General features: G+C 38.2%; 1 protein-coding gene across 1 annotated transcript in view; it reads right to left on the bottom strand.

Annotated features, from left to right (window-relative positions):
- Nucleotides 1-419: 419 nt before the first annotated feature.
- The window catches only part of LOC124155684, a 28497-nt gene continuing 13001 nt past the window's right edge, over nt 420-15915 (bottom strand). The window contains exons 2-3 of the mRNA XM_046529711.1: nt 5439-5752; nt 420-1583 (exon numbers count right to left, since the gene is read on the bottom strand). Of these exons, the coding sequence (XP_046385667.1) occupies nt 1428-1583; nt 5439-5752 (470 nt within the window). The 3' untranslated portion in view covers nt 420-1427. The remainder of the gene's footprint in view (nt 1584-5438; nt 5753-15915) is intronic.

Here is a 15915-nt window from a genome sequence, read left to right as displayed (position 1 = left end):
CCACGTTGATTCCACGACCAAAAACACGTGGTATCCACGTTACATCTCCACGTGGGTTCCACGTGGATTCCACCACCCATTTCTCACTGGGATGTACCTAATTCATATAAACAAAACATGATTGACCACAAACCAATGCCACTGGTAGGGTTTTCATCCCTGAAAGGAGGGAGTCCAACTACCCTTGGAGTCTGAGATAATGTAGAGTCCCCGATAGGAAGGGCCAAAAAAGGTGGGTGCTGAGAATGCTTGATTATCAGGGATACCAGGGATATCAGGGATTCTTAACGAATGTCCTGTAAAAATGCACCATACGGAGGAGATAGAAGAGTCTCTTGGGGCTCACAAAGCAGTCAGTACAGCAGTCATGCTAAGGCTAGAACTGTACCGTCTCAAAAGGGTTAATAAAATTCAATCAATAAGGTCAACTTTTTTATCAAAATAAATTTGTCATTAAACAGGCGTAAAACTTACAAAAAAATCGTAAATTAAAGACATAAAAGCTGAGATACAAGCTGTAGAGTGAAGAAGTATAAAATTCACTTGCATGCATTTTACAAACTGAAGACGCATTACCTACCTATGTAATAAAAAGTCTTAAAATACATTATGTGTTTAACTCACATTCATAAAAAGAAAGAGTTCACGCATTGAAAGTAAACACATGAGTCATAGCTGTGTTTCATGAGGAGTTGATTGCATTAGTGTAATCATGTTTCACTTAATAAGTTAAGAGTAGGTATCACATAATGAAAGTCACACAGAGCCATTTTTAGGTTCACTATTTTAGTCTTGAATGGTTAGTTAGCAATCACTTTTATGGCACAAATTCTTGATGCAGATAAATGCACTGTGTAGAATAATCAAGCTTGTGATGCTTTGCTCCTATGGACCATGCCCACAATGACATTGTAAACACATGCATAACAGTTTAAGCATAATAACAGAAAAATATTTAGGTACGTAATGGTTTTTCTCTCAGGGTGAGTCTCATAAGAAAACCTGCTACTCTCCTTAAGTTGTACGCTCATTCAGCAGCATCTACAAATGTAACACAGGGAAAACAGTTTCCCAATAATGCAGCATTAACTTTGTGATATGGCCCAATAAATATTATCACACTAAGCATAATTCGTTCACTGTTCTGGTAATTTAATACTCATGAATTTGTTAGCATGGCACAATGATAACAAAGCAATTCATCATGCATTGACTTCATTATCTAATAAAAACACAGGTTAGCTACCATCACCACATTTAACATGAGAAATGGTGGGACCCAACTGTGAATCAACTGCAGTGGCTGCAGTTTTAACTCTTCTGTTTCTCAGAGTCTGAGATAAGGCCTTACACAAGCGTCCAGAAATTGTTGAGGAAACACCAACAAATGCTTTCAATGTTTTTATGCTTGAGTTTTCTTCATCAGCCTATACTGTTGTTGCACTAGGATATACAAACTCTCCCCTCTGGACTAGCTCTTCATAAGCAGGAGGTGGTGCAGAGGAAGATGATGATGCTGCTGAAGGTGGTGGACGTCCAGCCCAGGATGATCTTGTTGACATACTGCATCTAGATGTATACCCCTGAAGAGAGACAATGCCAATGATAGTAAAGACAAAGTTACAAGGGAATGTGAGAGAACGGTAATGTTGTGAATTGCATGCTGTGATTGAGGGCAGCAGCAATCAAAATTCACAATTTCCCAAATCTCTTCCCATGAAGGGGCTGAGTAGAAAACTGGCCTATGTGTATTGAACATCTCCCATAAAACTTGCCTGAAGATAACCGATTTGACATGCTATGCCCAAGGCACTCTTTTGGTCTCTAGAGACATCTGAATGCACTTGAAATGGGCCTTTGCTTAGTGTGAAATTCTTCCTTTCCTTTGTCCTTCAGAGCCCACAGCATCTTCACCACAAATCAAAGGGTAAAACCCAAAAGGCAAGGCAGTTTATCTCCAAAATGTGACTAGACGACTTTAGAATTTTTTTGCTATCGCTTTGAAAATTGTGATAGAATATTGCTGATTGTGAGCCAATCAAAAAGTTGCTGATGTTTGGAGCCACACATTTGATAAGAAGATAATATCTCAAGAGAATGAATTGGTGAATTGACTGATGGGTTCAATTCATGAGAAAAATGTGAGAGTGGAGAAAAACATGTCTTTTCTACCTGGACTAGGAATTAGCAAGTAAATACAACAACGCTGCCCTTATCTTGGTTGTCTCTTTACAGACTCCATTGGAAATTATCACCAATTGGAAGGAGATGGAGGAACCCCAAAAGAAAATTAACTTCCCTGGCCACCAGGTTTGACCATGATCTCTCTCAGTATGAAAACGATAGCAGTGAAAGAGAACAGTTGATTCCTCAAATGATTTGGATAACTCCAATTTTCACCTTTCTTCAAATGCGATATTAGGGAAAGTTCAAGTAATAGGTAACTGTAATATGATGTCAGAAAAAACAACTGCTATCCAACAACAACACATCCCCTCTCCCCAGGGGCGCCGGCTTATAATAAATATTGGGTGGGCCCATATCGGGGGCCTTGCCCCGGAAAGAGGTTAAATTCAAAGTGTCTATCATCACCGTAACACTACCATAATTCACACCACTTGTTTTCAGTTAACCAGATTACTACCTTCTAATTATTTGTTTTAACACATTATTGAATGTATTTTAAAAGGTAGCTATCGTTAAAAATGGTAAATAAAAAATACCAATATATTTTTGTGATTTCACAAAGCATAATATAACTTAATTATTATCTTGAATTATTGAGGGGGCTCCGCCCCCCCTAACGAAACTTTGAGGGGGCTCGGGCCCCCTCAGGCCCCATGGAGTCGGCGCCACTGCCTCTCCCCTTGCAGAACCTCATTGCTGCCCATGACACTCATGCCAGTCATTTCTTTTCCATGCTATTCACTCCTTTCCTCAGTAGTCTCTGAGTTGAATTATAGATTAGTTGTATGTACATACTTTCTCATGTAGCACACTCATGCATCTGCATCATCGTATTTTATATGTTTTTGCCTGGCACATAGATAGCTAACCTATGAGAAAAGTCGTGGCCATTCCAGTGAGTCATGCCCCCCCCCCCCCCCCCCTGAGGTTTTCTGCATCCGCCACTGCCATTGACTTTGGAATTAGCAGCAAAATAATTGTTAACTGACATTTTCCTTACCTTTAACCAGTCCAGTTCAAGGAAGATGCCATATGATGACTACCATGACAAAATTAAGCCATCAGTAGCATTGAAATTTCTCTTCTTAAAGTATATATTAAAGAGAGGGTCTATAGCATCTATGGTTTTCCAGAATCAGTAAGAGCAAAAAACATACAAAACAAACAAAAGTAATAATAACACCTATAATGTCAGAAGAAAAGGTTGCGGAGGAGTGGATTATGCAACATTCACAAGGGAACAAATTATGTTCTTATGTCCTCTATGTATTCCATCCTTTATAGAATTTGCTTAAAAAACTGTTTTTGTGGATGCTGATACCAAAAGAAAATAAGGTGAGATCTTAGAAATATCTTGGAGATGCTGCAGCAGCAATATATCTCACCGCAGAATTGGGTGTTTTCTCCAACATGATTAAAACCTTGGAGTTGGCTAAAAATAATGTACCTACCAATTACGGAAAAACTTACTAAATTTAATTCCTGAAAATAAAAAACTTTCCTAGATTTTAGTTTCAATATGTCCATGCCCACAGGCATTGTATCTTGCAGAAAAATAGGACCACTGAGGCAAGAGGATTACTCGTAGAGCGAAAATTCCACTGAGGAATAACCATTAATACTGACTGGAATTAAAACGCAGGTCTCCCAAACTCATGCAAGGTATTTTACCAGTTGAAGATACTTTGGTAGTTTAAGGCATGTAACTTTGAACAAACTGTGAATTAAAAAGACCCACGATTAAATTACTGTCAATGCAAATTAATTTTAACATCGGAATTTTTGCACTTAATTGTGCCCTTAGGGGTGATTATGAAAAAGACACTGCTGGGAAGTTCACTGTTATTTCCTAAGATAATGTTACTGTTGCATATGCTGGATAAAATTCTGATACCAGTTTTGGTTGTGTTAGGGATGGATTTAAGGTAGCAATTTGACTGTAGTGAATGGGAAAACAAAGCAAAGAAATGTACTTAGCTGATTAAACTAGGACTTACTTTCCCAATACCAATTGTAACAGAGCAGTGAGGTAGTATGGGGAAAGGGGATATATGTAGTATGTAATTGGAATTAAACTACATGTTAATGTTCATATTAAGGATTACTGGAATAAAAACGTGAAAAATATTGCTGCATACTTTTCGACCCTCACCCAAGCAGAAATCAATATCCCAACAATATTTAGGCAAAATTGTTGGCATCAATATATATGACATCCATGCAATATCCATGTTAATCAATTTAACATTGTATGGTTATCTGCCAAATATCCAAAGGACCAGTCAAACAGCATTGCAGCGTGTTGTCCTATTGTGGCCATGCAGGTCCACATCGCACCATCTCTTAGATATCTTCACATCCTCTAATGAGTAGCTTAAATGTCCTAATTATGGTTTTTGGTAATCTCCAAACATACAAACAAAACATTTGTGCTCTTCAATTGTACACAGTACATATGGTACCTATGGATACTGTTTGGAATCAGAATTTTTTTTATCATGGAACCTACAATTTGGATATCTACGTCAGGCGGGCAGCTAGAAATTAAGACTCGGGGGGTTTTAGGGGCAACTAATACCGGGGTGTCTGGGGGTATGGAATACCCACCAGGGTAAGCAGGAGGTGTGGGGTCCCCAGAAAAAAGTTAAGAAAAATGGTTCAAAATGGTGAGTTTTACAGCTTTCTGAGGGATATTTTATAAATCCTTACTCTATTCTACAAGTAATATTAATGCAACTAAGTATAATGGATTTTTTAATTTAAAATTTCTCTGAGCTCTGGGGGGGGGGGGTTTATCCCCCAAAACCCCCCCTCGCAGCACCAATGATCTACATAACGTTATTTTTCTAACTCATCTTAGATGTTTCAGTTAGGATACCTATAAAATGTCAAAATTTCCATGGTGTAATAACAACCTCCTGCTTTAGATGTATCAATCTTATTTAAATATATACATAGTAGGTACTGTTAAGAATAATGATAGATAATGTTTGGAATAACAATTTGTTAATATCACGGATATTACAACTTGAATATTCATGTAACATTATTTTTACAACTTGTGTGGGTATTACAAATAGGATATCGATGCAATGTTGTCAAAATGTCCATCATGTTATTACAGCGTGCTTTGGTTATATCAACCTTGTTTAGATATCTGATGGATATTGTCCTCTGCTAGGGCACTAAGTGAACAAATTTAAAATGTAAGTTATACAATTAGAAAGAAATGAAGGAGGAGTAGGTATTACCGTTCTGGGCTCACTGATTGATCCTCCCTCTTCATAGTATCTACTCAATACTTCATTATGGTGTTGCACTAAGTCACGAATGGTCCTCCGTCTAATGAACTCTAAGATGAGAAATGATGCAATACTGCCAATCACCACAACACATATGCATACTATCATTATGATTTGGAATTCAGATATATTTTTTCTTATTATATCGTCATCATCCTCTGCTTCCGACGTTTCCCATGACAGGAGTAGGTAGACGATCAGCGACAAGGTTAATCCAAGGAAGAATGCTATTAAGGCATATCTAATTCTTCTGAATCGCCTCTCTGAAAGGCAAAACATAAAGTATATTAAAATATATAATGCATCAGTCAACATAAACTCAAGCTATCAGTAGGTATTCCACCACGAAGAAGAAAAAACTCTAACTGAACTGTCTAAAAATTTTATTTTATGGTATGAGGTAAAAGTTGATAGGAAAGAATGACAAAAAAGTACCATCTTTTCATCTCAGTACTAGAATCAAATAAATTATTTCACCATCTCAATATACTTCATTGTTTACTGGTAAACAAGCATTCGAGGAATATCTGAGATACAAAATTGATAGCCCATACATATTTAAAAATACAAGAGCCTTTTTCTAGAAATGAGGATTTTATATTAATCAAGAAATTATTTAGGTGAGGTAATAATAGAGAGCTTTTGGTTTTTTTTGCAGAAGTACAAATTTGAAATGATAAGTAACACTACACTCCATCATGGAAACTCTTTCGATTGTAGAGCCATGTGAAGAATATTATAATGTGTGCCAATTATTTTAGTAGATGTCACCACCATTTGGGGGTATTTATGGTGTGTGTTGTTTCAGTGTGAGATATTGTGCACCATGGATTAATAGTGCTCCACAGTGTATGAGTGGTGTGTGTGACTCAATTGGAAACAAAGCATTTCTTCAAATGGACGAAGACATAGGCGGATCCAGGGGGGGGGGCACGGGGGCACGTGCCCCCCCCAGACCCTTAAAAATATGATAGATTTTTAATACGGTCCCATTATAATTTCGTTCGTTTTGTATAACAAGGTATCCTTGTGCCCCCCCCTGAACAAAATCCTGGATACAGCCTTGCTTGTGCCCCTCCCAGAAAGAAATCCTGGATCCGCCCCTGGACGAAGATGTTCTTTGTTCGGACCTCCTCTCCTTGGAAATACTTCATAATGCAATACATAGATTTCCTTTCCCTTAGGCTAAAACCCTGTCTCTGTGGAAAGGTTTGTGTGTTTTATGACCACACTAAGCTGCAGTGGCAATCCTCAAATACTTTCAGTATGTCCTCCCAAATATGTCGGAGGGTGCAAGCCACACAAATGGTAGTCCACATAAAAAATACCATTGGAATGGAAGTGAGAAACCCAGCAACTAACTTTCCTGAAATTATGGAGTACAATCAAATGAGCCACTGGAACTCATCAAACTGGACACAGTTCTGTAGGGCGAGTGTCTTTAACAAAGTCTGGGTTTTGTAGCCTTCAATGTGCAAAACACTTGCAGAAACTTATCATTATCAGCAGCAGTATCCAAGAAAGTGGGAAAGAAGACCAAGAAGATGGAGAAGAAGGAGGCATCAATGAATGCAGGGGCATGGAATGTGAGGACAATACCATACCTCCACTGCAAAACCGCTCAACAATTGCCGACCAAATCAAATCTGCTCATCTAGGAGCCCGACAATACGAATGCACCAATTCTCCAGCTTCAGAGGTGAGCGTTTATGCTCCGGCTATTGTCAGCTGTGCACATTTAAGGTATCGAATAATGAGGGTGGGTAAACTAGAAAATATAAAAAGGGAAATGGAGAAAAGGAGGATGGATATCTCAGGGTTATACGAATTGAAGTGGAAAGATGGTGGGGACTAATGGAGTGATGCATTTAGATGTAGTAGGTCATATATAGTGGTGGGAAGGAAAAAATCAATGAGGGGTAGCTTTAGTATTAATCCGTCAATGCCCACGGGTGCCATATGGCATCTAGTGCAGTGCCGAGCCAATACTCCTGCAATGCATATAATATGTGAATTTTAGCGTACATTTCGGTGCACATACCGTATATGTCTTACTATAGTCCCCCCTTTTTTTCCAAAAATGCCCAAAGTAAAAGTAAAGGGGGGGGGACAATAATCAAACACATTTTTTTTAACTTTTCCCTTAACTGAAGCCTCAAAATTAGGGGGGGGGACCATATTCTGAGGGGGACTATATTCGGAGAAATACATTTTTTTTAACTTTTCCCTTAACTGAAGCCTCAAAATTAGGGGGGGGGACCATATTCTGAGGGGGACTATATTCGGTACGTAGTGGAAGGTTTTCTCTACTCCTTAGTAGAAGGTTCCATTAGTTTGAATTGTGTTTATTGTATTGAGCTCATATGTATCATATTTTATAAAAGTGAAAGATGTGTGATTTTTAAAAAAATTTGGGTGCTGACGGGTTAAAGAGGAGGATGGGTATGAGTGAGTGTAGTGAGCAGTAGGTATAGATCATGTACCTACTTAAGTGAAAGGATTTTTGAGGTAGATAGAGGTGCTACCCACCAATCTTGTGGTGGTTCAAATTTAGACACCCATTAGCAGTCATAGGATGGAAGAAGTACCTAGATGAGGTGTATGAACATCATTAGGAAATAAATAGGGAAATCCCAGATAAGAAAAACCTAATAGTGATGGAGGAATGGAATGCTTCAGTCAGGGAAGGGAGGGATCAAAGCGAAATGTTAGAATTTGGATTAGGAAGTCAGAATGACAGATGAGAGAAAGCAGCAGAAATTTTCATGTGAAACAAATTATTCATCTCAAATACATGGTTCAATCATCATAGAGGGCAGAGGTACTCATCGAAGAATCCAGGGAGCATGAGGATATCTCAGACTACATCATGATTAGACAGATATTTAGAAATAGAGCAAAAAACTGGTGCACCTCCCCTTCAGCAGGTGTTGAAAGTGAATTCAGATCACAACATAGTGCTTATTTGAACAATTTTTCAGATTCATATCACAACCTAGTGCAAGGCTTTCCTAAACTTTCCGGATATGAAGGCTAGGAAAGTGGTGGGCATGGACAATATCCCATGTGAGCTTCTGAAGAATCTAGCCAGGGATGGTAAGATAAGAAGGGGTTTTTAGGAATAGTATGCAGGAGCTATGAGGAGGAATGTTGGCTGTAAGATTTTGCGAAAACGGTTCTAATTCCACCTCTGGAAAAAATAGAAAGTGTGATGACATAGCATCCGTGGTGTAAGGGGTCATTGAGACCACCAATCAAATTTTACTATTTCATACCATAATTTTATACATTAGTTTTTTCAAATCAAATTAGCATTCAAAGAAACAAAAAGTGTTGGTGCCACAAAGTGGAGTGACAGATTTGTATCAGGAATAGATGAGGTGCAGTTAGGTCTGAAAAATACTTGGTAGGATTGCCAAACAGTAGTGATAATTCATTTTTACCGCATAGTGGAATAGTGCTGCTCTTGTCATCAATAAGCAGTCACCAACAGTCTCGTAATATTTCCACTAAAGCTCTCCTCTCTCTTTACTTTATCTCAGTAAAACTTTTATTTTGGAATTTTGTTAAAAAAAACTAAATATTTTCTTCTTGCCTTGAATTAAGTTCAGTTTAAATGTAGATTAATTTTGGTATTTATTTCTTCTACTTAAGGGCTCTATAAATTGTTTGCAAAAGATAAAATATTTCACCACGTATGCTCTCATTTCCACCCAAAAATAACTGTGATTTTTATCAGAACAGAGCCAAAAAAAATGTACCTAAAAGTGTCTGCATTTTATAGTATTGCTTATTTCATACATTGACACATGTAGCATAATCAAGGAAAGGACAAGAGGAAGATAAAAGGGTAAATTTACACGAGGAGGGAGATGTTTGAGCAGTTAGATGAGGTATGAAAAGCCAAGGGTATTTTTTAACATGTACAGTAAAACCTACATGCAACGAATTAGTGTCGACCGGAAAAATCATGACTTCACTGTAGGGGGAATAGTAGTATGGAGGTGATTTACGGGTCACGTATTTTCAGGGGCATAAAAGTGTTCCATATGCTGCTATGTGCGATGCAAGTCCAGTAAATTCCTCGAGCTTGCTTTATTCACCAAAAAGAAATATAACCTAGCGCACGCACTGAAATGAGAGGAAGACGTGCATTGCCAACTAACCTTTCCCAAAAATTTATTTCCTAATAAGAAGCGAAAGCTGTTTTTATTTGAAAGCTGTTTTTATTTCTTATGTTATTTTCAGCAAAAATTATTCTATTTTAAACAGTTTTATGAAGTCGTCTCTCTCATTTGTTTCCCCAATTTCCTATTGACTGCTTTCTCAACTTGCCACAGAATCTTCAAATTCTCTTTCACCACTTCCAACCCGGGCGCACAATGCCATTGCTGTGCTCTTATCTCTCTTCATCGATTACATCCCGGATCTCCACCAAGCTGTCGGGATTCTCATGATCGGCAAAAATCAGCGATATCATTATAGATATTTGCATACTCTTCAAAAGATGCCCTTCAATGTTTAATAATTGAGCGACTTTACCCCATTTCTCCCTCTAGTCCGGATTGGTATAGCCTTGAGCAAGGGGGATCCAGGTTTTTTTTTCTGGGGGTCACAAGGATCTGATTGGCCAACGGTCTTCTGATATTTGGGATTTAGAACAACATACAACAGTTACTGTAAGAAATATAAATACTTTTAATTATATTATAAAACTTAATAATATAAATATATTAGTAAGCTACATATCGATGGCTCTAAGTTATAACAATATACGTATCTCAAATTCGGCCGGTTTGAGAAAGGTATTGTAATCAAAGTGTAATAACATTAGAAGAATAAAATACAAGCAAAATAAAAGTCTTTGTTTGAAAATTAATGCTTCTTTCTCAGTTTTATTAACTTTTGATTTTTTATTTCAGTCTACAAGTAAAAACAATTGATATTTTTTTTGCTCTCCTGAAAAGTTGCTATTTTTGAGATACGTGTTGCTAGAACTCAGAAATCGATACATAATTACGAGTTTTCTAATATGATTCCTGTAGACAGCCTATATTTTATTTATTAACTCGCGATCATTAGCGAATAAATCAGTACAGATGATTTTCATCTATGAATGGTATGTTCTCTGTCACCTAAGTGATTTTCTGACTTTCGCGTCATACCATCTCGGTTCGCTACCGTTTTTTTATTTTCCTAGGGAAATAACTTTTGATATCTGAATTTACGTGCGAAAAAAAAAGATTTTCAAGTAGGTACCCTCTACATTTAACTCTATTACTGTTTGCATAAATCAAAACGAACTTAATGATAACGAGACCGCACTCCGAGATCGCGCTTTTCCCTGCTCCATCCCAAGCAACCCAAAGACGCTGAGTGTCTTGGAGGATATTCCACTTCAGTGACTTGACATTTTAATACTTGGATAAGGTGAATAGGTTACTCCATATTTTCCAAAGGGATGAGGACAGAGAAAAAAATTGGCGCTCATTGGTTGAACGCCTACCGATGAAGTTTCGAATAATTCGCCCTGCTTCCCAGTGAGAAATGGGTGGTGAAATCCACGTGGAACCCACGTGGAGAATTAACGTGGATACCACGTGTTTTTGGTCGTGGAATCAACGTGGAACCCACGTGGAAATTTGGTGGAAAAATTAAAACAGCAGTTGGTGCTGTCCTAAAACCATTAAAACCTCAACCACTCTATATCTAAACCTTCTATATATGTGTCTACGATTTTTCATGTGCTCTCATGGCTGCCTTTCCACGAATTATATAAAAATAGAATGTGCGATACATTTTCACATAACTAGCGTGGTTTCAGGATGATAAATGACGCAATGTCACCAGAGAGTTAAGTTCCACAAATTAGAAATTCTGTTTAACATTTTATGATAATCACCACAAATCCACTTGAAATCAACGTGGATTCCACGTGGGTCCAACCACTCAATATCCACCACCACCAAATATCCACCACTCAACGTGGATTCCACGTGGGTTCCACGTGGATTCCACCACCCATTTCTCACTGGGTTTGTCTTACGATAACCGTCCACCTGCTTCTCCCAAAATAAAATCCGACACCGAAAGGTAATGTGAAACCATTTTTTGTGCGCTCGTTTGGTTCTCCGAGCTTCGCAAATGCAACCCAATATGAAAAAGTAATTTGATACTTTTTTCGAGGAAATAATTAGCTCCATTCGATCCATCAGAGCCTCCGCGAATGTTAATTGATATAGAAAGTAATCTGATATGATTTACATGGGGAAAATTGAGCTCCATCCAAGCCACTTGGACTTTCGCTAACGTAACTAGATACGCAAAGGTTATTTGTTAACATTATCAAGTGAAAATGTAAGCGGAACTGGAACGAGAAACAACCGCGATTTCAAGCGCAGACACAGCCTTTCAACGAATTTCAACTCTGAAATTTACATTACACCGGTACAGAGTAGTTTAAATACAGAAGACAGGAAAGCTAGTTTTCCGTAGGGGATGCTCAGCGGGATATTATCGAAATTTAATTTAAAAAGAGCTGCTCCGCGGATTTTCTGTCGAACCATTTAGACCAATGAACCGCTGTACCGCCTCTGTATTGCCAAGTACTTCTGCTCGGAGCGGAACAAAAGTCGGAGCGGAGCAAAGACGGCTTCCCTTTCATGACTCCTAGGATAGGAACCATCAGAGTTAACAATGGCCTTCGTAGAGCCGGAGCGTCAAGTTTCCCTCGTGCCCTCCGCTATGTAGGTGTCGGATGTGACCCCCTTCGAAGCTCGGAGCTGAACGTTAGCTCCCGCAGCCGTTCTACTTCCTGCTTATTACGTAAATGTGGATGGAACAAATTACCTGTAAATGCCATAGACTTCGTTTTTTTCAATAATTCGTTCTAAAGGGGCACTTATCATGTTTTGGGCCCAAGCGCAGACTTCGCTGTCTTAAGTTTTTGATGATTATTAAAAATAGGGAATAAATTTTCAACTGAATGATGTACAGTGCCCAAGTGCTCAAGTGTGTGGCGGCCTTTATGCCCCAAGCTTATTGTATTTGTTCAAAATATGTATCTTCCTGAATCGGAATCGACTTTAGGCTATCGATTATCGATTCCGATTCCGTGCCCGAGAATCGACGTAATCGAGAATCTACATTTGGAATCGACCTATTGGAGAAGTTCGTTTCGGGAAGTTTTATTGTGTGCATTGTCCATTGGCACGGTGACCGGGCCGATGACTTCGAAATGGGGAGGTTTTCTAAAAATTTCACTGCATGGGGGCTCGTTGTGTAGGTTTTACTGTAATTATGCCAATTGGGAAAGGATGCTTAGTGTGGAAAGTATGAGAGCATGTTGAAGAGAGGTAGGCTAGGGTTCAGAGAAGTTTTAAATGGGATGGCGAACCCAACCACATAAGAGCAATGTCCTTCCAAATGAGATGGAAAATATCTTGCTAAACTGCCTCATTTAATTAGTCATCTCCAGTAACAAAATATCAATTTATATGATAAATTCTTATTTGTTGAATATCTATTAAAGAAAAAATAGTATATTTACATAAATAGATTATTCATCTTATATCTACAAGTATGATTATGATAGGAAAAATTGGTTACTGAATATAAATTAGCCAAAAACAATTTGACCCAAATATTATTTCTGATATTCTATAGAGGCTTCTAGATCATTCGCAGCTAGTGATTTGACACATTCGACTGATAACATATCACTCCACAGAAACTATACTTGATAATATTTAACAGAATATTTAATAGTCAATCCTAAAAAAATTTCAGGACAAATTGAGAGTGAAAACCAAGCATAGGAATATGCTGAAACACAAGTTTGACCTTGATGCAGTTTGAATCAATTAGATAACTTTTCTGTCTTGGAAATTGATGATGCACATCTTTTTTTAGAATCATGAAGCAATTACTATGGATTACTGAGGCTGAGAATCAATGAGATCCAAGTAAAAAAAACTGTAATATTCAATGGTATTAAACTTCCATTTCCATTTTATCATTTAAGACAGTTGATAAGATACACCCATCCATTGCCTGGCTAAAGAGCAAAGGCCCATTCTTATAACAATGGAGGAAATTTAAGTGAGTAAACATATTTTCCACAAATCGCAGAAGAAGAGCAACCTAAAAAACCCCTTGGATCTTCAACTGACAGTGAAAATGTGAAAAAATAATAATGAATCCTTAAAATTTTTCGAAAGATGCAATAGGGTGGTTTCTTATTATTTTTTATTGCCTAAATCGAAAGAGTACGTATCCTAATCCTGGAGTACGTATTTCACGCTTTTAGATTTTTAAATGACGATATCTATTTTTCGCGATTAAATGAAAAGTGAAAATTTTCAAGCGCGCGAAAACGCAACGTCTAAGTATGATGCCGGGAAAACTCTGTGTGACGTCGTTCTGGTTCCCGCTGCCGCTAGTGACCTTGGGGCGAGGCTTCGAGCGCTGATACGACGCAGGATGCTAGCAGGTAGCAGAGTACCCTGCTAGCTGGTAGCGCTTGGCTTAAATAAGGATTATTAATACCTCATCAAACGAACAAAACTTTCCGACCTTAGCCAGTTTTAATAAGTGATTATTTAGACATGTTTCCCTGATCTCTGTGCCTCATGCATGCATTGGTAATCTCAGACGATGTAAAACTCCTATCTACTTGTATAGAAACTAGGTCCCTGTGACGTCACGTGGAGTGGCATCGCATGGGCGCCAATCTGGCCTTTTTCAAAAGAGGTTAAAATTGGCCATTAACATTCGTTTAAACTGGGATTTCTAAAGCCAAATAATTTGTATGAATACACCAATGGTGGGTAACGAATCGCAATCAATGCCTTCCGTTTTATTTGATGAAGGAAAATACCCTATTTTTGAGTATGCTCACCAATGCGAAACGCGGACCTTGGAAAGAGGAGATGGGCTAGGATCAATGCTTTTGAGATGCGGGTGTGGAGAAGCCTGGAGAGAGTGGAGTTGGTGGATAAAGTGAGGAATGAGGAGGTGCTGGAAAGAGTTGGGGAGGAAAGAACTGAAGAGAATTAGAATCGGGCACGTTTTAAGAGGGAAGGGGATTTTAAACATAGCAGTCAAGAGAACAGTGGAAGGAGAAAAGAGAAGAGGAAGAAAAATACAGAAAATAACAGACGAACCGATATTAAAAAGAAGATATAAGCAAACCTTGGAAAAGGTGAAGACAACTTGTATGGGACCTGCCAGTGGACAGAAAACCAGTTGATGACGCACCAATGCTCGAACAAGGATTAAGCGTTTAATGACGACCGTATATGGAAATTTCAGAAGGTTACGAGCTTTGAATTTTCATTAAACCTAATTAGTGATCTTAAAATTCTTTAAATTTTAATTCCTGCACTTGCAGGTTCTTCAGTGATCTTTGACTTTTCTTCGTATCATATTTTGAAGCATTCGTATTTTCTCTGAACTAGCAAAGTATATCCATTACCCCGCTTTAATTTATTTTCCATAAATTTTTATCATTTCTTTATTTACAGCATTGTACACTAGTTATGAACCTTCCAATGCAATAACTGTAACTCTTAGAATCTTTGTAAACCTTTTTCGTGGAAACGAATTACTTATGCTTGGCATTGTGTTCCAAATTTTCCCAAAATCAAATACAAAATGCACAAATACATAAAATTCCAGATGACTACAAAATGTAGAATGGCATTCTACTCTCACATACATGCAGCTTTGGCCGGAAAATGCGCGTAATAATGCTTATACATACATCATGGCGGCAACGATTTTATCTTGGCATCAATCAAAAAAGGACTTAATATGATTGTGAACTCAAATCGGTTGCCTGATCGTATGTTTATCAGTGATGGCGACGAAGTTAGTGAAACGTCCTTGAGGAGACCTTGCACCGTCGGAGCATTGTATCTTCTGTCATATTGCTGACTTGAGAGAATGATATTTCTCTGCCGTTGAACGGTGTTTTATTATCTCCTTGCTCGCTATCAGATAAAACTCAGAAAAAAATTGATGCTAATACCTCCACGGATGTCCTCATTACTACGATGGTTTCAAGATTCATTATTCAAAACTTTTTGCCCATTGCAATCACCTGATTAAGTAACTACGCCCGTTCATTGAGTGCTTTCACTCGCATTCTTTACTTGGCGGTGTGCTGTATGAATCAACTGAAACAAACCTGCAGGGTTATTCCACTAATCGTATGGCCGGGCCATAAGTCGAAATCGACCATAACATAGTATGGCTTCGAGCGATTCTACTCTGAGCGAAATGCCATAAGTCGGGCGGTAGCTATGGCCTAAAGGCCGTAATACTATGCCTGCCTATGAGGTGGTCATAACACGGGCCATACGAAATAACATTGCTCGCCTAAGGAGTTATAAAAGAAATTTACGAAGTTTCATCGATTATATAG

This window comes from Ischnura elegans, chromosome 3 (genome assembly GCF_921293095.1).
Source record: "Ischnura elegans chromosome 3, ioIscEleg1.1, whole genome shotgun sequence".
Taxonomy (NCBI): Eukaryota; Metazoa; Arthropoda; class Insecta; order Odonata; family Coenagrionidae; genus Ischnura; species Ischnura elegans.
This window is presented reverse-complemented; position numbering and strand designations above follow the sequence as displayed.